At 36.1% G+C, this 23,608-nt stretch overlaps 1 protein-coding gene across 5 annotated transcripts in view; it reads right to left on the bottom strand.

Annotated features, from left to right (window-relative positions):
* The window catches only part of KANSL1L (KAT8 regulatory NSL complex subunit 1 like), a 144,332-nt gene that overhangs the window by 14,563 nt on the left and 106,161 nt on the right, over positions 1-23,608 (bottom strand). For 4 of the 5 annotated variants that reach the window (XM_027873502.1, XM_027873503.1, XM_027873506.1 and 1 more), the window contains 6 exons: positions 14,767-14,932; positions 10,280-10,390; positions 8,626-8,763; positions 4,024-4,142; positions 2,577-2,701; positions 510-561 (listed from right to left, as the gene is read on the bottom strand). In XM_027873502.1, coding sequence (XP_027729303.1) covers positions 510-561; positions 2,577-2,701; positions 4,024-4,142; positions 8,626-8,763; positions 10,280-10,390; positions 14,767-14,932 — 711 coding nt within the window. The remainder of the gene's footprint in view (positions 1-509; positions 562-2,576; positions 2,702-4,023; positions 4,143-8,625; positions 8,764-10,279; positions 10,391-14,766; positions 14,933-23,608) is intronic. The other variant, XM_027873504.1, reaches the window with a different exon arrangement.

The following is a 23,608-nucleotide window of genomic DNA, read 5'->3' as shown; positions in this document are numbered from 1 at the left end:
TTTTCTACTACTTTCATGCAAATACATGATCTCTGAAAACCTGCTTTAGTAAAACTTGCTGAATTCAAACTGTTTTAAGTTGAATGGTGATGTCTAAGCAAAACCAAGGTTCTGCCACATTCTTTGTTTAATAAGGAGATGTGGCTTTCTATTTAATTTATTAATTTAAGAACTACAAACTAAAGCAAAGCTTAAAGTGACTGAGCTATCATATCCCCGAATAAAAACAAGTGTTTTAATATCAGCTCATTTTCAGAAAGAACAAAAAAAAAAAGAAAGATGACATAGATATTTGTTATGTTGTTTGAATTTCCTAGGATAATGGAATTGGGTACAACAGTGGGTTATTCTAACATCCAAAACAAATGAAAAGAGCTCGAAGTCAAACTCAGCTAGTTTAAGTCTGCCCCCTCCCTCAGACCCCTCTCCCAAGGTTTTTATAATTTCAAATTCACTTTCAGAATATAACTATAATTTGCATTTTTCCTTTCAATAAAAAGACAACTTACTTCTTCACCTAAATGAAATTCTTCCAAAGGTTGAAGATCAACAATCCTCCAGCTGTTGAAGATATAAATTGGTTTCAAACATTATTCATTTACCAAAATTGAAGTCTTAATTCTTCTAATAAATCAATCAATGATCATTTATTAAGCACCTACTATGTGCCAGGCACTGGGTTAAGTGTTGGGAACGCAAACACAAAAACTGAAACAATTCCTGCTTTCAAGGAGTTTACAGTCTTTAGGGAGAGATAACATGTCCTTTTACAAGTACATGTAGAACAGAGACAGATACAAAGTAGCTCAATACAAGGATGGTGGTTGAGGAAGGCAGGCACTAGTATTGGAAGCATCTGGAAAGGTTTCACATACAAGATGATTGAGTTACGTCTTGATGAAAGAGAGATTCCACAAGGCAGAGGTGAGGAGGGAGTGCATTCCAGGCATGAGGGGATAGCCAGTGCAAAGTTACTGAGGCTGGAGATGAAGTACCATTTGTACAGAAGAAAAAAGAAGGCCAGTTCGGCCAGATCCCAAAATATGGGAGGAGGAGGAGGAAATGCAATGATGTTCAAAAGACAGTAGGGCCAGCTTGTGAAGAGTTTTAAAAGTTAAATGGAATATATAAGCAGAAATAACAAAGTCTAGGTGCCTTCCCTTGTTATTTCCATAATCAAGTCTCCTTTTAAGAGTAATGAGATTTTTAAGAAAGATACAAAAGTTCCAAAAGAAAGTTTGGGGAAGAGAAGTAGAGGCTTCATTTCTGCCAGTAGAATGAACCCTGATCTGACTAGCTTAATTTTTGAACCCACAAATAATTTTGAACCAAGCTGTATGTCAGCACTTTTTAAAAAATATAACCAGAAATATTTCATTTCCCATTTACATTATTTTATCTAGCTATGTCTAAGCATTTTGTAAACATTGCTGATTCTCTTTTATTATCTCACAAGGTAAATCAAGGTGAAGTAGCAGTCAATGTTCATTAAGCACTTTTTATGTGGGAAGCACTGTGCTGGGGAAACATGGGGGGAGGAAGATAAATAGATAAATAAGACATAGTCACTGCCTTCAAGGAATTCTCATTTACCAGAATAGTCACACTATCCAAGACCCAGTAGGCTTAACCACCAAAAATGAATTCCAACCCCTCTCTTACGCTTGAAGTACTGTCATAGTCTCTTCACTGATCTCCTGACCTGCTTCTCATAAGCTTTGCCACCTCTAATTCATCCTGCATGCTGCTTTTACCACGGTATTTCCCCTATAAATACCACAGAAAAACACACCTTGCCAAGAACATAAGATTCAAACTTCTTAACTCGGGTATTCAAGGATGTCTGTCCACGCCTAATCTCATCTTTCCAAAGAAAGTTGTTTATTCATTGTATCCTAAATTGCCTATTTCTGTCCCAGCGTCTCTGTTCATGGAATACTTCTCCCCACTTCCTTTCTGGCTATAGAGATCCTACTCTTCCTTCTTGCTTAAAGCCTTCTTGAAAGCTGAGTCCCTCCTCTTTAATGAAGCCTTCCTAGGCCAGACTTATCTAGATCCTCTGAACCCACAGTACTTATCTTACTACTGCTACCAATAATCTAGCAATGGAATATGTGCTTTCTTGTAATTAATTTGTTTGGATACTTCTTATGTCATTGTTTAAAATATTATGTATTAATGCTCATTATAGGAGTATGAGATCTCTTCCATTCCTTCCCTACCTATGTACTGCCTATGTTCAAATGCTCTGCACACAGTAAGTCAATTAATTAATATCTGCTGATTAAAGATAAAATTTAGAGTAGGTATAAAAGAAATAAAGCTGTAGATAAGGAAGGGCCTTTAATAAGAATTGAACATTTTCATAAGAATTGGTACTTTAGTACCAATGAAAATGTTTAAATTTGGTTGAGTTTTTTGTATGTTGACCCTCAATTTTTCATTCATGATAAGGGGAGCAGAAAAAGTGAAATACAACACAACTTTGTAAGGAATATAACACTATTTTGTTGTTAAAATATAACGATATTTTTTAAGAATAATTTTTTAAAAGTCAGGAAGGACAATGTATATACCTTGGAGTAAGTATTTCTTTATATTGCAGCTTCTCCAACTTGGCTGGGGCTACAAGTGACATAGGAATCACAATATTATTGATGTCATAAGAGCTCTCACTTCTTAATCTCCGCCTTGTAGAATTCTGTAAAATATGATTTCACAAAACAATCTATAGTTGAACGGTGTCTACTATACTTAAGGTAAACCTAAAGACTGATGGAACAGATTCTCTTTTTCTAAAATTTATGTAAGTTACAATTAAGAGGTTTTGAACTCTGGCTCTAAAATCTGAAGCAGAAAAAACTGGGAAGTGAGCCCAACTTTCAAATCCTGCTGGTAACCTAAATACAAAATATGTATTTAAAGTCATAGGCTATTTTTTTGGATCAAATAATTAATTAAAATTGTCCTGTGCATTAAAATCTAAGACCAGTTTTGTGTGTCCACCCACCTTCTTTCCATGGCTTATTCAACATAAGCCAAAAGAACCCTAGAATATAAATGCAGCTGCCCAGAGCAGGAGTTCTTAATCTTAACCTGGCATCTGTGAATAGGGAGGGGAATAATGAAACAGAGAGTAGACATGACTTAAAAATCTAAAGCATCCTAAGTTGTCTTCTAAATTTTTCATTTTAAAATTATTATTGGTCTTATAGTCTAGGCTTTTTATAGGTTGAGCAATATAATTGTTTAGTGTGGAGATCTGTCATAGTTCATATTTACTACACTTTAGCTTATTAAAAGCAAAATAAAAATAAATAAAATGTAGGTTAAAAAATTTTAAAGGGGAAAGAACTAACAAAGAAAGGGTGCTCCATTAAAAATGCTACTAAATAGAATGGTGGACTTCATAGTTTGCCATGTTTCATATAGCTTCATCAAGGGGAGAAGAATGTCCTACCACAGCCAGTTGATACTAACCTAGAAGTCAAAATACCTACATTTTTTCTATTGGAATAATTCATTTCCGCCAGCATGTAGCACAGTACTTGGCATACAGTAGGTGTTTAGTGATGTTAATAGATTGATTGATCTGGGACATCATATGACAGCTCTGTAAAAAGTAGAAAAGCTTGTCTTTTTAAAAAATTGTTAGCAACATGATGGGTGGAAAGAGGGCTGGCCCTAGAGTTTCCAGAAGCCCTGGGCTCAAAGCCCTGTTCCAAGATGTCCTACTTCCATATCATATATTTTGAGCTATAAAGGCTCTTGGAAATCCCTCATTCTTTGGATGAGGAAACTGAAGCCAATGGAGATGAAGTCACCTGCTCAAGGCAATAGAGGTAACAAATGGCAAAGCTGTAACTGGAGCCCAGGTCTTGACCTCAAACCAAGGGCTGTTACAGATTAGCAAAATATTCTTTCCTATGAACAAAAAGAGCCCTAAAAAAGAAAACATACAAAAATAGCTTATTTTTAAGACTCTTTGTAGTGCAGTTCTAGTAATCAACTGGAAATACCTACTTGTGATGAATTCTGCGTTGACCTAGATATCACATTGATATTAGTGACCGTAGTAAAACTGTTATGGGATCCTGGTTCTGTGTGTTGTAAAGTAAATTCTTCAAACCTATTTCTTTCTCCTGTCAGAGAAGGAAACATCAAGAATGTAGTAAATTAAAAAGCGGTTAATGGAGTTGAAACAGTTAACATTTCAAGAAGAGTAAATCAGATATATTTGTTCCAAATTATCAAGTGAGCACAAGCCTTTCATACCACTCCCGAGACAGAACCAATGGACTACAGAGACCTGATGAGACCATTAGTCAATTGTTCTCTTTCCAAATGCCTGTAGCAGACAAAAACAAATCTTGTATTATAAGCAATATGTTATAAAGTGCTAATACTTACCATCTTATTAATTGCTTCCACAGGAATATTTTATCACCTGTAAATTACTGTTTAATTTCATACCTGAGATTAACCTGGATTTAACATATTGTGAAAAGTCAGCCTTTATAGTTTATTAACATTAGTTACTAAGATCATCCCAGGAGTTACAAATTTTAACAAAAAGGGTCTTATTGGCCAAAGAAATCACAAATGGTTAATTTAGAAGATTGAAACTTGGTGATATAACTAGTGTCTAGGAGTACCATATTCACAGCTGTTACCAAATCTCGAGAAATCTCTAGGTGTAGAAGATGTACAAAAAGCAGCATGGTATAATAGAAGCAGCACACCCACCTAGTGGCAGTCCAAATACCAAGTTGGTGTTAGAAGACCTCTATTCAAGGCTCGGCTCTGCAGCTTGCTAGCCATGTGACTATGGCCAAGTTGTGACCTAAGATCCCATTTCCTCGTTTTTAAATTAGTGATAATAATACTTTCCCTGCCTCCTGCATGGGATTTATGTGGGGGTGAGGAGAGGGACAAGCACTTTATAATACACGAATGATTATAACAAGGTAGTTTATTTTGTATAAGCATTTTCCTTATCTGCAAAACCAGAGGGTAGGCTTAGATCATCAATATGGTCTCTTTAATCTCTGTCCTGTGATCCTAAGGTATTAAACAAGTTATAGAAATAAATGACTTTTTCAGAATGTTCCTCAGTTTTCACAGTTTTTGGACATGAACAAGTTTATTTGAAATATTTCCTATTATTTCACCTTGATCTTCAGTCTGACTTAATCGAGTTCTTTAACAATTTAAAATAAATATGAAGCTTTATTACTGCATTATTACCAAGGAAATCATATGTCCAGTCCTGCCCCCCTCAAATTCCTTACTAAAGTTCCCAAAGCCTTTACTTATTCTACTTCTTTTATCAACACTCTCACTCATGACAAATCACATAGACTAAGTAAAAGCTCTAAGGGCTTTGGTAAGGACTTAATTTTTTTTTTTAACCAGACCACTAATTTCATTCCTATAGGAGATTATCTAATAGGATGCTTCTACCAATGTGGGGCAGCAACTCCTCTGCCCCTTACAGTCTGAGAGAGACAGCATGCCATAGGGTACAAGCATAGGAAAGCCTGGAGCTCACATCCAACCTTTGACACATAGGGGCTTTCTGACCTTAGGCAACTCAGTCTCTTGGTGCTTCTCAGCAATAATCCTTAAATCATAAAATCTTTCAAAGTAGTAAAGTCTGACTTGAGGTTTCACTATATCATTTAATATACTACACAGATATGTGCAAAAATTAAAAATTCTCAATGCCTACAAGTGGGGAACAGAAGATTTACCTCATATATGGCCTTAATAGACTTTTCAACCTGAATTTAACATCCACAGGGCAGAGAATCTTAATTTATAACAGCAGACATTAAAACTATAACTATTATAAGCATCTTATGCCATCAAGTTGAGAAATCTTTGAGTACAGGCCTGGCAAAAGACCGTATGTCTATCATTCAAGAACCAGCCTAACTATGTCTGTGGAGGCTCATCACAACATAGTCAGCCATCTTTGTTGATGTTCAGTCCTTTCAGCTGTGTTTTACTCTTCATGATTTCATTAAGGGTTTTCTTGGCAAAGATACTGAAGTGGTTTGCCATTCCTTCTCTAATTCATTTTACAGGTGAGGAAATGGAGGCAAACAGGGTGAAATGACTTGCTTAGGGTCACACAGCTAGTAAGTGTCTGAGGCCGGATTTGAACTCAGGTCTTCCAGGCCTGGTGCTCTATCCACTGCACCAGCTAGCTACCCAGTTAGCCAGCTACTATATAATAAATTCTTGTGGTAACAGCAATTTATTAAATCATGTATTAAAGCATAAAGTAGTTGTGATCTGACTTGATAGAGAGGGTATCACATTAGTAAAAAGCAGACATATTTTAAAATATGGAGTTTATTTCTTTTTATAGACAAAACAGAAACATCTTGATGGTACTACACTAATTTCTAAGCAAATATCTTGGATTAAGACATGATGATAACAGGTGATAATAGACATCTATTATCATAGATAACAGCACCACTACAACAAACACAGAATATAGGTCTTTTAGTATTATAACTTATCATGTTCCATGATTTATAGTAATATAGCAGTATCAGAGTACAGAATAATGGTGTAAACAAGATGGGACTTTGTTTTAGGGAAAGGTTTGTGGTCATAAAAAGTACTGTGCAATTTCTCAAGTGAAATTCTAACCTATTTTCTTCCTCTATTTGATTCTAAGCCCAGTTTATTATCCATCTACAGTACCCCTCTAAGATATATGTACTGATATGGGAGTATACATATATATATATATAGTGGATGTGTGTGTGTGTGTGTGTGTGTGTATACACACACATATATAGGCCAACTTTATATCAACATCTATATAGATATAAATACATAAATATAATAGATATGAAAGATAGATATAGATATAACATTGGTCAATACATACATACATATAATATATATGATACACACATACATATGCATTATATATGTGTTTATAGATAGACAGACAGACACACATACATACACCTTAAATACCACAGTCTGTGAAGATTCAAAACTGAAGGTCACTGAAAGGGGAAGGGAGATAAGCAGTGGCTATAAATAGGCTTCAGCATATTACAATTGATAAATTATGTGCATGAAGCAGCATAAGAGATATAATCAAAGAGATGTATGACCAGGAAAAAATGGAAGCCAGCCAGTCACATAAAGCAATGATGCCAAAGTCAAATAGAAATGAGAGCCTTTAATCTATACATAAGGATCCTTTGTGCCACATACGGATTTAGTTTTAAAATTTATTGTTTTCTATATTTACTGTATTTTATTTATTTTGTTAAATGTTTCCCAATTCATTTTAATGTGGCTTGAGAGTGTCATGGGCCACATATTTGACACCTTTGATGTAAAGTATCAGAACATTTTCCATGCTACCCTGGCACCTGTAAATGCCAGGAGATCTAGAAAAAAGGCCCCATCATCCCTTCTGGAGGATTTACCAGAATCAGAGTTCACATCGATATAAGACTTTAAGGTTTGTGAAACACTTTATAAATCTATTTCATTTTATGAGCTACTGGAGAATGAGAAGTGTGCATGGATGATGATCTGTAGCATGGGTAAGAGGACTCATATCAGTGAAATTTTGGATCCATTAAGTATAAGTATCATAAATGCAAATTGTTTTCATAGAATAGGGAAGCATACCAAAAAGTTGGTTGATTTAAGATTGGTCTAACAGTGAATCACATTCCAATAGAGTTTAAGCTTCTAAATGCAGGGACTACATCATTCTTGCCTTTGTATCTCTAATATCTAGCAGAGTGCCTGGAACATAGTAGGTGCTTAATAAATGCTTGTTGACTGATTGAAGCATGCCCATCACCAAATGGGTAGCAGGTTAGGCTGATACTTTTACACAATCAAGGCACTACTATCCCTGCTCATCACTATTAGCTGCTCCCAGACTGCACCTCCTAGAGCTCTTAGCATCCCCTAGGCCAGGGTTGGGGAACCTGCAGCCTCAAAACCACATGTGGCCTTCTAGGTCATTGGGTGTGGCCTTTAGACTGAGTCCAAGTTTTACAGAATAGGGATTTGTTCTGCGAAGTGTGGATTCAGTCAAAGTGCTGCACTGGAGGACCCAGAGGGCCACATGTGGCCTTGAGGCCACAGGTTCCCCCACCCTTGCAGGCAATACACACACAAAGGCAGAGCCACAGGACTATGTGAGCTACAAGGAAGGCCAGGGAGTTACAAAGACCATTAAGAAAGTAATTTGTATTTTGGGGCTCCACTTATAAGTGATTCTTGTTAACTTTTAGGACATCTCAGAGAAGTCTGTAATAAATAGGACCTTCTCAGTATTCACTTGCATTTGAAAGTCAAGTCCCTGGAGTAGCCTGAGACTTACTTGTTGCCAACCTACAATCCTCATAGCAATCTGGACAACAAGGACAGGAAGTCCTGAGGTGCCCCCAATAGCCCACAAAGACAATGTTCTGCTCACCAAGAATTGAGAGCTGCCTACAGAGTTTCGTTCTTCATGCTATGACAGACAGCTATGTCTTGGCCTCCTTCTAGACTAACAACTATTCTGCAGGACAGGCCAAACAGCTGGGGTGCTTTATGTCCCGGGTTTTTACTCCTTTAACCTACCTAGAGCTGTTTCACTTAAGTGCCTTTTCTTTCTTCCCTGTAATATTTGTGTTGAGGTTTCTGACCTGGTCTGAGGTTTGCATACAGGGAAATATCCACTTCTCCATGGGGTAAGAGTAGTACTCTGTGTAATATGTGCTACAGAAAAAAAACATGAATAAATAAATAAACAATAACAAAACATGTAAGTAGGGCCTTTTAATGAATTAATACAAATAGACTATGACAGGTTCAATTAAAATCTTTAATTTAAAATATCTTGCATATACAAGCTCAAAAAAGTCAAACTTTTAAATATCATAATAGAGAGAAGACAAAAACTACAAAATCTGTAAACTCATGCCCACATCCATCCAAACAGTTTATTGAGAGGAGGTGTACATCAGCAACATTCACCTCTACTTGGGTTTCTCCTAGCCCTTCACCCCCTCCCCTACCAAAAAAAAGTACCTCAATTCACCATTACATTTTCATGACAGGGAAGTAGATTTTGTGTACTACTCCTAAAAAACTGGAAAAGCACTGCAAAGAGCTCATCCTCCTGACCAGGACTGGTCAGCTGGCACATAAAATCCCAGAATGCAAGCAGCCCAGTTTCCTTTGTCTGACATTAAGTTCAGTTCCTTCTCTACACTGGGAGTCATTAGTCCTCCATCTGTGTTGCATCAACTAATTCAGATCTGCTGCAAAGTTTAGAGTTGTGAAGATTCCCTTCCCTAACTACCCCCACCACTCCGTCAAATTTGCTTTTATATTTCCATTTGGCTCATCTTTGACACCTTTCTCATTTCAAACATTTTGCAGGTTAATCTTGTTTAGCTCAAAAGAGAAACATTTCAGCCTTCTCTGCTCACAAAGAAATATGCATTGGCAAAGATTTCCACAGGCAAAACTTTTGTTTCTCAGTTCCTAAAAGTATTATCAGCAATATATCTAGAATAATCCAGGATATCGTATGTAACAAAATTTTTTTAAAATCTGCCAATGTAAAACTGTTAAAATAAAAATAAGGAACAGCAAAGAACATCAAAAGCCTGGTTACCAGTGCACATAAAAATATGCTGAAAAATGAAAATTTTACAGGGAAATTGTGACCAATAGAAAAAAATAATTCATCAGAATCAGCAAATTCTTTACACTCCCATTTCCATTATTTTCCCCTTATTACTACCTACAGAGAAGGTAAATTATTATTCCTGAGTAACATCTGTTAATTTCCCAATTACTAAAATGTCATTATGTCATAGGATATCAATAACACTCAGATTAAATTCAGTTGTACTGCCTCAATTTTAATCCTTTACAACAAATAGTAAATTCAAGTATGCAGAAATATAACTTAAAAGTTCATAATTGTGGTCTGTAAAATGAAGAAAGAAACTGTCTTTCCTGTTTCAAATGATACATGCTTAGGGTAGGTAGCACAGTAGATAGAGCTCTGGCCTTGGAGTCAGGAGGACCCGAGTTCAATTTTAGCCTCAGACACTTGAAACTTACTAGCTGTGTGACCCTGGGTAACTCACTTAACTCACTTAACCCCGATTGCCTCACCAAAAAAGGGAAAAACAGTGACATATGCTTAAAAAGCAAAAATTAGCAGGAAAGAGTTGAGCCAAAAATATCTCTAACTCTAAGATTTTTAGATAGGACATACCAGTTGAAGAAGATAAGATGCATTCATCTTCCAATAATGTACTTTCAGCCAGGTCTCCTTTGATTTCATTCTTTTTTAACAGTGTTTCAAAATGTAAATGAAGTGGAACATCTGAAAAATGAAAAAGAAAGTAAAAATTTGTTCCATCAATAAAAGTTACATTTTGTGGATGAAAAATTAGTTCTTTTCTTCTCTTTATAAGCTGCATAGTATTTTGGGAAACAGTAATAATTTTGAAACTCAGATTTGGCACAGAAATTTTCTAAATGAGTTGTTAATAATATTTTGGAAATTATTTAAATCTACATTATTAATCTGATACACAAGATCAGTAATGTTTTTAAATCAATGTAGGAAAAATACAGTAAAACCCATAAGCCAATATCAGCAATTTAAAAATATTATGTAAAAGATATGCAAAGGCATTAAAATTCCTTGATGCTTGTTTGATTTCTAGAAAAAAATCGAAAATTAGATGTTCCAAATGATTCTACTAAAAATGGCAGGTGTCCCAAAAGTCTTAGTGCAATTTAAAATTTTAATATCTTCAGAAGTATAAATGCTACAAACATACAAAAAACCCAGTATTTTAAATGCTAATTATTTAAAATTTAAATATGAACATTTCTTCTTAAAATTTAACATAACCAACATTTTGTGTTAAATATCATTCTAGTTGACTTTTGAACTTTGTTATAACTCATCAGCTACTACTCAGTGAATGACAGGATTGAATTTGTAACGTTAGCCTTAAGATCATCCAAAGAATGAGGTCTTGATGCATATGTATGACATTTTTGACATGTCATCAAAAGAAAGAGTCTAATGAAGACAGATTAAGAGGATGAGGTGGTCAAACAAGAAACAGTGCATAAGGATAAGGTACCCCATAGAGTTAAAATTAAGATAAAAAATTTGTTATTCATTTTATATAATGCATACAATTAGTCATATAATTATTTAAAATTTCCAAAACTAAAAAAGTCTAAATGAAATTTAAATAAACTTTCAATTGATATTTTTCATAAATTTATAGCATTCATGCTCTCAAGTCATTAAAGCTTAAAACTGCACTAAGACTTTTGTGACATATCATAATAGCAAACAAAATAGACTGAAAACTCATCACCCACCATACTTTGCAATTTGAGTCAGTGAAGTTTTATTGAAATTTCTAAAACACTGTAAAGATACTGAAATGATACCTGTCACAATTCACTTACATTAATACTGTGGTAAGGCTACAACTATTTCATCTCTGCTTTTACAAAAGTTAAATGCCTACAGTGACATATTCTCTCTCTTTTAAAGATGAACAAGGAAAGGCAATGCTTTATTCTATACATGAGTACTTCGTACCTGTCTTCCAGCAATTAGAAAGGAACTAACTAGGAAATGAAACACATTTTGCATATTAAATCATTTTAACCTACTAAGAAGGCAAAAATAAAATAATAAAAAAGCATTTATTTTCAAAGATAATTAATTTGGTTTTGAGATATACTCTTTGACACAGGCATGATTAAGAGAATGATTTTCAAAGACAGAAGCTGAAGTCAACTAAAGGAAGAGAGAGAAATGAGAGTGAGCACTGTTTTAGAAGTGGAGTTCTCTCTGATAAAGGAAACTTCATTGTGAGTACCCATAGGATACTTGGCTCAAACCCACCAAAGTTTGCTTTATGGTATGGAATAAAACAAGCCTACAAGTATGAGAGAGAGAGAGAAAGACAGAGAGAGAGAGAGTGAGAGCGAGAGACAGTGAGAGTGAGAGAGAGTGAGAGAGAGAGAGAGAGAGAGTGTATGTGTGTGTCTGTTCAGTCATTCCAGTCACGTATGCCTCTTTGTGACCCCATTTGGGGTTTTCTTGGCAAAGATACTGGAGTGGTTTACCATTTTCTTCTGTAGATCATTTTACAGATGAGGAAACTGAGGCAAATAGGATTACGTGACTTTTCCAGGGTCACACAGATAGTGTCTTAAGGCCAGATTTGAACTCAGAAAGATGGATCTTTCCAACTCCACTCTTATCTACTTGTACCACCTAGCTGGATATACATACATGTATCCCTGTACATATACATACATGTATATATGCATACATATATTACATGTGTCCCCTAAAGAGGTGGACAGGCTAAAATAATTAAAGCAGTTCTGGATCCTAATCTGAGCACTGGAGACCATATGGCAAAACATCCCAAGTTCTAGTGGGTCCACATGCGGTCAAATAAAAATTAGAATACATTCTCCCTGAAAATGTTCACTAAGCAATTAAGTATTGTTGATTTCCCCAGTTACTTAGTAATAAGCTTATTTTCTGAAGAAGTATCTTCATTGACAGTCAGTCTGAATTCATACTTTTTGTGCCTTTGGGCTACATACCTCTTCAACCAAGAGTAGTCCTTGTTTATGATTAGAGAAAAACCTAAAAATGCCCTTGTTAGTTGTTAAAAAGGGACCTAAAAATGTGATTCCAAGAGGAAAGTAGGGAAGGAATCGGCTCAAGCTATTAAGGACTGCACAACTTTGAATAAAAGCTTATTTGTAAAGTAACTGGGGCTTTTCCAAAGATAGGCTAAAATCATCTCTCTGTTTATTCAATAGGAAAGACAATAGGGAGGTTGAAAGGAAGGTCAAGCTAAAAATAACCATTACATAGCTGTAAGACTGTACTGACATCCTCAACAGGAGAGTCGGTCCAAACAATAGTGCTTTATGAAAATGTTAGGGGAGAACCAGCTGGCTGATCTGAAAATTTCAAATAGGAAGTCCCTAAGAGCTGTAATTATGGTTTTCCTCATTCCTAAATCAATGTCATGACTTTAAAAGGCACAGGTAAATCCAACCTCATCAAAGAAGAAAATACAATTTGGTAGCCAGGGAAGAAGGTACTTTTGACACTAATTGGACCACAAAATTTATGACAAAAGGACACAAACAGATATTGGTGCTGCTTAATGTCTTTCACTTTTCTTTAGGTAAAAAATTCTAAGAACTCATATCAGAGGTACAGAGAAAAGGCTGGGAAAGACTGAGGGGACAATTGTGTTTTGGTTGCTATGAATGTTAAAGATTACTCTGGAAAGCAACTGAGTGTGAGTCCTAAGGATAGGATTCTTCTTCAGGACTGTCAAGAAGTAAAAGGGCTTGGCATTTTGTTAATCCCTCCAGCAGATGTAGTGACTACCATGGAGAAAATCTTCCAGGAGAGATAACTTGAACAAGTATAAATACATGTTAAGAATCAAAGTGATGTTTACTTGGATGAAAGTCTAGCAAACAGCCTTTTCAGGAGACAGAAAATTAAAGGTGAGAAATGTAAAAATTAAGGCATAGTTGCCAATAAAGCCTCTTCTAAAAATTTAGAGGTTCCAATGTAGAAAGAAAAGGATAAGAAAGTTTGGACCCCCAGGTCAAGGAGCCCTAAGAAAATAATCAGAGTTCTGGCATAAAGTGAGAAATAAAAGTAACATTCAAATTCCTAATGTAGAGAAGAACATATAACTCACAGTGATTACTTGATCAAACTATTGAGTAACAACTGACATTTCTAGAGTGCTTTGAATTTTCCAAAGTTCTTTCTTCACAAAATCCTGTAGAGTAGGTTGGTAGTATAAATATTATTATCCCCATTTTAGAGTTAATGAAACTGAGGTCAGGAGAGATCAATTGGCTTGACCATATCACATGTAAGACAAGACCAAAACCTTAGTTTCTAGACTTCACCAGTACTCTAACCACTATGCCATACAACCTCTGAGCTTGGCATGGCCAGGATAGGTAGGCAAGACATGTTTTCATTTTCCTAATACTTGGCAGTTCCAGTGTGGTCCAGGATGGAAAGTCCTGAGCAGCAGAAAGCAAAAACAAAGGGGTATCCAACAGTCACTCAGTGACCTTCTTTATTAGGTCAAAGGCTATAGACACCCCACGATTAAGAGAATCTTTTTAAGAACTCCAAGGTACAAGATTGTCATCTACCACAATAGTTGGCCGAGATGATCTTATTCCAACTTTGGAAAAACTCAGAGCAAAATACTGGCCACTAATATTATTTGGTTAGGAAAAGTATATCTATGCACAATATTATATTAAGAATTCAGATTACTAAAAAGAAAATAGTCCAAGAAAAATCACATTTTCCTACCATTGAGAAACACACTTTGGTATTGTAGATAGCATTAGCAAAAAGTATTAAAGATTTAACTAATTCAAAAGGAAGTCAAAAGTTAGAGCCTTTATACAAAAATAAAATAAACTGGTTTCTGATGTATTTCATGAATTTATTAAGCAGAGTTAGAATATTAACTTAGTTAGTGAAGAATTAGACTTGTCCAATTCTGAGAAATTGTATGTATCCAATGACTAGTAAAGAAGGATAAAAGAATTCTTGAGAAGAAATTACATATTACATTTAAGATGAACAAATTTCAACATTAAAAAGTTTTGTTAGTCTACTTGGAAATTCCTTATGAGGAGGTTTACCTGATGGGAGTGATAAAACAGAATGGAAAGAGGAGTCCAGCTCTGGTACATGTTGTTTTAATATCTCAGACTCTGCATTGTGATCACAATTATTACAGGTTGAAGCTGATATCATGCAAGACATTGGTGTAGCATTATGAAATTGAGTTTCTTTGGAAGGCACAGCCTGAAAAGAAAAAAGACAAAATAAAATGAAATAATACACTGAAATAAGAATTTTACTTTCTAAAACTCATCTAGAATAAGGAACACTTCAAATGACAGTAACAGTATCATACAACAATAGAGTCCTGTTCATTTAAGAAGTACTTTGCATAGTGTTTGGTACATAGTAGGTACTTAATAAATGTTTATTGACTGACTAACCATTTTCAAATAATCTAGAAAAGGTAGGAAAACTTGGTGAATTTTCTGAGGTTCATTCTATCTAAATTTATCACCTACTGGTGGCTGATATTTGCCAATGCCCCAGTTAATTCAACTGAAATTTCTCCTTCAAGGCTACCAAGCATCTCTTAGTCAGTCAGCCAATAAATATTTACTCAGTGCCTTCTATTCGCTAGGCAATGTGCTAAGAGCTAGGGATACAAGGAAACAGAAAAGATAAGCCCTGTACTCAAGAAACTCATAATCTTATGGGGAGATAACTTGCAAACAATTATATACAAATAAGCTATAAACAAGATAAACTGGAAATAATCAACAGAAGAAAGGCACTAGAATTAAGATGGACTGGAAAAGGTTTCCTGTAAGTGAAGTTTTAGCTGAGACTTGAAGGAAACCAAGGAATCAAAGAGGCAGAAATGAGGAGGGAGATCATTCTAGGCATGGGAGGACAACCAGTGAAAATGTTTAGTCAGAAGATGGAGTATCGTGCAAGGAACAATAAACCATATAAGAACACTGGAGAAGTAAGGTAGTGCACATTACGAAAGGCTTTGAACGTCAAACAGGGGGCCTTATATTTGATCCTGGAGTTTACTGGGGGGGGGGGGGGGGGGGGGGGGGAGAGAAGTGACACGGTCAGACCTGTTCTTTAGGAAGTTCACTTTGACAGCTGAATGGAAGATGGACTGGAATGGGGAGAACCTTGTGGTAGGGAAACTAACCAACAGGCTATTATAATAGTACAGGCATGAGGTGATGAAGGTCTATACCAAGGTGGTGGCAGTCTCAGAGGACAGAAGAGAGTATATATAAGAAATATTACAAAGGTTAAAATCTACAGGTCTTGGTAACAAATAAGATTTGAGGGAAAGAGAAAGGGAAGAATTGAAGATGACGCCTGGATTGCAAGCCTAGGTAACTGGCATAATGGGGATATCATTGACAGGAAGAGAAGTTTGGAAGGTGGACAGAATGATTTAGGGTATGATACTGAGTTCAGTTTTGGACATACTGAATTTAAGATGTCTATGGGACATGCAGATTGAGACGTTCAATATGCAGTTAGAGATGTGAGAGTGGAGATCGGCAGAGTGGTTAGGGCTAGATAAGTACCTTTGAGAATTGTCAGCATAAAGATGATAATCGAACTTATGGGAGCTGATGATGAGCTCACCATGTGAAATAGTATGTAGACAGAAGAGGGTCCAACACAGAGCTCTGCAGGATACTTGGAATCATCAGGCATGAACTGGAAAATCTAGCAGAGGATGCTGAGGAGAGGTCAGATAGGCAAGAGGACACCCAAGAGAGTAGAGTCATGAAAACTAGAGCAAAAAGAGAATATCAAGGAGAAGAGGGAAACTGACAGTATCAAAAGCTGCAGAAAGATCAAGAAAGGTGAGGAATGAGAAAGGCCATTGGAATTAAGAGATCATTACTAACTTTGGAGAGGACTATTTTGGTTGAATGATCTGGTTGGAAGCCAAACCACAAAGAAATAAGTCTTTTTGACCTCTCTGCAGCTCCTGATGCTGTTGATCACCTTCTCTTGCAGGTTACTCTCTCCTCTTTGGGTTTTCATTACTGTTCTCACTTAGTTCTCCTACCTGTCAGAGCACTTCTCAGCCTCTCAAGGCTCTGTCCTGTGCTCTCTTCTCTTTTTTTCTCTATACTCTCTCACTTGGTGATTTCATCGGATTCCAGCAGTCCAAATATCACCTCCATGAAGAGGACTCTCAGATTTAGATACCTATCCCTAATCTCTCTTGGGAGCTCTAGTTGAACATCACCAATTGCCTATTGGGCTTTTCAAACTGGAGATCACACAGGCATCTCAAATTCAACAAAACAAATTTCACTATTTCCCCCTCCCTTCAAGTCCATTCCTCTTCTGAATTCCTCTATTACTGATGAGGGCACCACCACCCACCTTCCAGACACCCAGGTTTAAAAGCCAGGCAATATCCTTGACTCCTTACTCTTACTTAAGCCTATATGTCTAATCTGTTGTTAAATCTTGTTTTTTCCTCAACGATCTCTTTCAAGTACATTGCCCATTCATCATCTCTTTTTAGGGCCTCATCACCTCTCATGTGCATGATTACAATAACTTCCTAATTGTTCTCCCCTGCCTCAAATTTCTCCATACTCTAATATATCTTCCAAATAGCTGTCAAGTAATTTTCCTAAAGCATAGGTTGGACTATGTCTCTCTCCTATTCTGTGAGATCCAGAGGCTTCCTCTTAATTCTAGGATCAAATTTTAATTCCTGCTTAGTATTTAAAGCTCTTCATAACATGGCTAAGTTGCAGTCCAGCCAGAAGGGCCTTCTAGTTTTTCCTCATACTACCAGCCATCGCTAGTCTCCCTGCTTTTACACTGATTGTCTGTCTCCAATGTCTGGAATGCTCTTCCTCCTCACTTTCACCACTCAGGATCTTTGACTTCAATTAAATTGACTAAAATGCCTAAAGTCTTTGACCCAGGGATTCCACTACAAGACATATACTCTCAAGGAGTTCACTAATAGGAAAAAAAACTTCTACATACAGAAAAATACTTAAAGCAACACTTTTGGTGGTAGCAAAGAATTAAAAACAAAGGAGATGCCTGTTGATTGCAGAATGGCTAAGCAAATTGTTTTCCATGAATGTTATATGGGATATTACTGTAAGAAGTGATTAATATGATGATTACAGGAAAGCAGAGATTCATAAGATCTGATGCAGAGTGAAATAAGCAGAGCTAAAAAAGCAACACATGCAATGACTACAATAATGAAAAGAACAAAAATCAAAACCAAACGAAAGTAAATGCCGCAAAATTACAAGAGCAAACAGGACCCAAAGAAGAAATATAAGGCAATGTCCCTAACCCACTCTTTTGCAAAAGGAGGTTCACAGGTGTAGAACTTTCCATAATTTTTTAATGAATTAATCTGTTTTGTTGATTGTTGTTTTCCTCTTCCTCTTTCTTACGGCTCTGGGTGAGGAGAGGGAGAGGGATAGTGGGAGAAATTTTAGTGATGCAAAAAAATAAATCAGTAAAATTTTATTTAAAAAAATCAACTTTGGCTTCCTTCAAGACTCAGCCAAAATGCCAACCTTTTCAGGAAGGTTTTCCTGGTCCCTCTAGCTGCTAGTGCCTTCCTCTCTACTGTTACCTTCTATTTTGTATATTCCTAGTTATGTCTATGTTGACTACCCCCCCCACTCCAGCCCCACCCCTACATGAATCTAAGTTTTTTGAGGGCAGGGTCAGTTTTTTCTTTGTATCATCAACACTTAGCACTGTGCCTGGCATATAAAAAGCACTTAATAAGTGTTTGCTGAGTAACTGATTAACTGTAGGATAGTACTTAAACTCATTAGATTTAAAGTCAAGGGTCCTGGCTTCACATCTCACCTCTGCTACTTAATACCTAAGTGACATTGACCATTCTGAGCCTTGATTCATCTAAAAGTGATGGCACCTCTAAGGTCCCTTCCAGCTCCAAATCCATGATCCTACAAATCACTGAAAGTCTGAAAGAGGGAGCATTATTGTAGAAAGGAACTTCAGGACAGTAAGTAGGTTACAGACTAGACAAGTCAGAGTTTATGTAAGAGTGAGCAGGAGATACAGCCTGAGCCTGAGGAACTTCAGGTACTCTTCCTTTTGCTATTTTGGGTGGCTCTCAAGTTTCTCTCTTCCTCAAATCAGAATTCCAGGCAATCTCTTCACTGAAATGATGCCTAGCTTACCACATTCAAGTATATAACAGTATTTAAACAGAAATATGAGAGCAAAAGATGAATATGTATTATATTATTGAAAAGTCTAAGTTTTTCAACATAAAGTTTTCATTTCACAGCAAGAGTTTTACCAATATCACATTTTTCTTAGAATATCAGGTATCTTTTATATGTTAAGTTTTAAATTGTTTGTATTTAATTAAAACCTTAAAAAGTATGTACATAATCTACAAAATACATCCATCTAACAAATTATCTCATTTGATTGTACAGGACTGCTGACATTTAAATAGCATTTTAAAGGTCACAAAATAACTTCTTCACAGTAACTCCCTGAGACAGGCATTGCAAGAGTTGTATCATTTTTAAAGATCAGAAAATTGAGTCACAAAAGAAGATCAAATGACTTAACCAAGGTGACAGGACACCAAATTGAGGGTTTTGGTTTTTTTTTTTTTTCATGAAACCATATTCTCATTGATGTTTTTAATTTTTATTTTGAAATACTTTTAGCCTTGAGTGGTAGCATGGCATAGTAGATAGAAAGGAATACCAGGGTTCATTACTGCCTCTGATGCTTACAGGCTGCAGACCCTGGACAAGTCACTCAAGCTCTCAGTGGTCTATGAGCTCTAAGACTTTTAAGGTGCGGAACAGATATTGATCTATTATTGATAGATGGAGTATGCTCATCTGGGAGTCTCCTAAAAAAATATAGGTTCAATCACTAATCTTATTTATTTGACTTATCAAATTCCTTGAATTGTCCAAAAGTCTTCCCCAAACCCAAATAAACTCTTAGTTCCTTGACTAAGTTATTTTTCACCCTCAGGGATGCTCAAAGTCAAATTCTGCTTGCTGCTATGTACCAACTCCCACATCCAAAGCTCAATTCAGGAGTATATGAAGACATTTATGCTTAGGACCTAACACGGTTCTTCTTTAATAGGTACACCAACAAGTTGTTCTGTGCATTTGGTGGTATACTTCCATGAGGCATAGCACAAAGCATACGATTTAAAACCAACAAAGAAAGAATGTTAGGCATTCTTGGGAGGGAAAGAGTACCATAAACAGAATATAAACAAAGTTCATGTTTTGTTCTTGTTTTTTAGATCATCACTTTTTTAATACAATTTTCTGACTCTAGGAAACACTTTAGACAGTCCATTACCACTAATGGAAAATCTGTCTTTGGAATAAGGCCTTTTCTTTCTCCCAATATTTAGTAGGTTTTAGTAAACAAACTCCAAAAAAACTTTTTAAAACTCTGATCACTCCTCATCAGAAAGAGAATACAGACAGGCACTTCATGACAGCATTGACTATAGAGTAACCCAATTTTATTATTAACCAACAAATGATATTTCTTAGGTACTCAGAGTGTATAACTGTGCTGAGTGTTAGACATAGGTTAAAACGACAAACAGGTAGAATCTTAATAAGAGCAAGTATACAGCTTCTGAGCTCTTGTGTTCAACAATAACCCTTCAGTCTTCTCACCCCTCCCAACCTCAAAAATCTTTAATTACTCACAAAAAAAAAATGAGATATTGCAAAGGCTCCAGTAACTTAAGAGGTACCACAGAATTGCAAAATTGGAAGGAATCTCACATGCTATCTACTCTGATTCATACCTGAAAAAAGTATCCTCTCTACAACATACTCAATAAATGGTCATCCTATGTTTGCCTGAAGACCTCCATGAATGGAGAACCCATTATCTTCTGGGGCAGCCCATGCAAATTTTTGACAATTCTAATTATTAGAATATTTCTTTTAATCAAACCTAAATGTGCCTTTTGTTAGCTGTTGTTGTTGCTTCAACTTCTACCCTTTTCTCTAGGTTCTCCTCTTAAGGGCCAAGGAGAACAAATCCAATCTCCTTTCTACCTGACAGCCCTTCAAACACTTGAAGACAATTATCAGGAATATTCCCCCGAAGTCTTCTATTCTCCAGGCTAAACTAAAAAACTTGACTCTAATTTTCTTTAATTGATCCTCAGATGGCAGCAGCTAAGGCCCACAATACTGGTGTCTGTTCTTTGAATCCTTTAAAGCTTTTTCATGCCCATCCTCAACTGTGGTATACAGACAAGAACCCAACACTCTTCATGAGGTCTAACTGGGGCAGGATAAAGTAGAATTATTACCTCCTTATTATTTTTTAATTGAGACAGCATGGTGTAATGGATAGAGCACTAGACTTGGAGGCAGGAAGACTCAGTTTCAAATCTTGCCTACCTGTGTGACTCAGACACTTCACTTAACCTTTTATGGTCATGAATTTACAAAAGCAAAACTTCTTTTAAAAAAAGTTTTATTCAAAGATTAACACTGAACAATATAGCTAAAAATTACTTAGTCATTATTTACATTTAAATTAATATCAATTTATAAAGCATCACAATAATTTTACACTCCCTCTTTAGTCAAGATACTTAACTTGGGCTGCCTTCACTTTTTTCAATAGAATTGATTTTCTTTGTGATGCTATATATTTTATCTTATGAATTTAAAAACATTATTTTAGAAGGGATCAGCAGATTTTACTAGACTACTAAAGAGGTCTATGATACAAAAATGGTTAAGAACCTCTGCTTTAAGTTCTTACTAGGATTCTTTGTTTTCTATACATTCTCATTCACTTTTCCTTTTACATGGTTATAGCTTCTATTCCATTCTTCTGCTTCTGCTTTTTTCACTTCACATTCTTTCATAAAGATCTTTCCAGGTTCTTTTTATACCTTATAATTGTTCATTTTAATACATTAGTGGACCTCACTTTAACCATTCCCCTCTTGTTGGACACTTGGGTTGTTTCTAATTTTTTGCAATGATAGACAATGCTTCTATAACTTTTTATAGTACTTTCAAGGTATATTCTCAACAGTGAAATTGTTGGGTCAAGGGACACCATATGGAAAGCTTTTTAAGTTGGCTTTTACATGCTTGTTATCCCCATTACAACATTGTGCTTTTTTATTTCTTATTTCCAAGGCTTAGCACAGTGCTTTGCACATAGAAAGCATTTGAAACTGTCCTTCCTTCCTTTCTTCTTTCCTTCCTTCCTATTCAATCATCTGTAAAATGAGGAGGTTAGAGTCTATCGATTTCTAGTCCTCTTCCAGTTCTAAAACTATTATGCTATGGACACTGTGCCTCTTTTAATGAATCCTATCTGCATGGGCTTTATGGATTCCCATATCATAGTGCTGAATCCTATTGAGCTTGAGGTCCATTAAAACCTATATTTTTCAAACTACTGTCTATACTCCTCCATCTTACTCTTGTGAAACTGATTTTTTAATACCCAAGAGAAAGAATTTATATTTAATCCTACTAAAATTCATCTTACTGAATTCAGTCCAGTGTTCTAGACTTTCAAAATCTTTTGAATCCTAATCTTACATTCACTGTTAGCTATCCCTCCCAATTCTGTCATAAGCAAATTCAGTAACCATGACATCTATACCTGTATCCAAATCACTGAGAAAAATGTTAAATTGCATAAGGCTATATATAAATCCTTGGGGTACTCAACTGAATATCTCCTCCTAAATAATAACAATAATTCACATTTATAAAGCACTACTATATATCAGGCACTGTGCTAAGTGCTTTACAAATATCTCACATGAACCTCACAACAACCTTGAGAGGGAAGTGCTATTATACCCATTTTACAGTTGAAGAAATTGAGACAAACACAGCTTAAGAGACTTGCCCAGGGTCACATAGCTAGTAAGTGTCTAAGGCCGCATTTGAACTAAGTTCTTCCCAACTCCAGGCCCAGCAGTCTAGCCACTAAATCATCAGCTGCCTGTAGAAATTAAATTTTTAAAGACAACTATTTTAGTTCAGTTATTCAGTCACTATAAAATCCACTAATCTGTACTATTAACCCAGCCAGTAACTCTGTAGCTTGTATGAAAGAATATCAAGAGATCTGACTAAATATTTCACTAAAATCTAGGTAAATTATGCCAGTCTGTCAATAAACATTTAAGTGCTGAGGATACAAAAAGAAGCAAAAGATAATCCCTGTCTCCAAGGAGCTCATAATCTAATGCGGTATAAGACAAGCACATATATACAAACAAGCTAAATACATGATAAATAGGAAATAAGAGAGGAAAGGCACTAGAATTAAGAGGGATTGAGAAAAGCTTCCTGTAGAAGATGGGATTATAGTTGAGATTTAAAGAAGCCAGGGAAGCCAGGAGGCAGAGATGAGGAGGGAGAGCATTCTGGACATGGGGAGAGCCAGAAAAAAAAGGCCTGGAGTCCAGAGACAGAGTATCATGTATGTGGAACAATAAGGAGGCCAATGTCACTGGGTTGAAGAGTACATGTTGGGGACTAAGGCTTTGAAAGGATAAGAAAACTGGAAATGAAGGAGGGAGCTAGGTTACAACAGAGGCAAAAGGAGTCATTGGATTTTATTGAGTAGCAAGGTAACATGGTCAAATATGCATTTTAGGAATGTCACTTTGTTAGCTAAGTGGAAGATGGACTACAGTAGAGTGAGATTTGAAGCAGGCAGAACTAGTAGCAAGGAGTGGGTTATGAGGGCGTGCAGCAAAGTGGTGGCAGTTATCAAAGGAAAGAAGGGAACATGTTTGAGAGATGTCACAAAAGTGAAACTGACCCCTCGTGGCAAAGGTACTGAGGAATTGAGGATGACATCTAGGTTTTGAACCTGGTGTTGGGGGGGGGG

This window comes from Vombatus ursinus, unplaced genomic scaffold, assembly GCF_900497805.2.
Source record: "Vombatus ursinus unplaced genomic scaffold, bare-nosed wombat genome assembly UNPS02014802.1, whole genome shotgun sequence".
Taxonomy (NCBI): domain Eukaryota; kingdom Metazoa; phylum Chordata; class Mammalia; order Diprotodontia; family Vombatidae; genus Vombatus; species Vombatus ursinus.
Note: the sequence above shows the minus strand (reverse complement) of the source record. Positions and strands in the feature narration are given on the sequence as shown.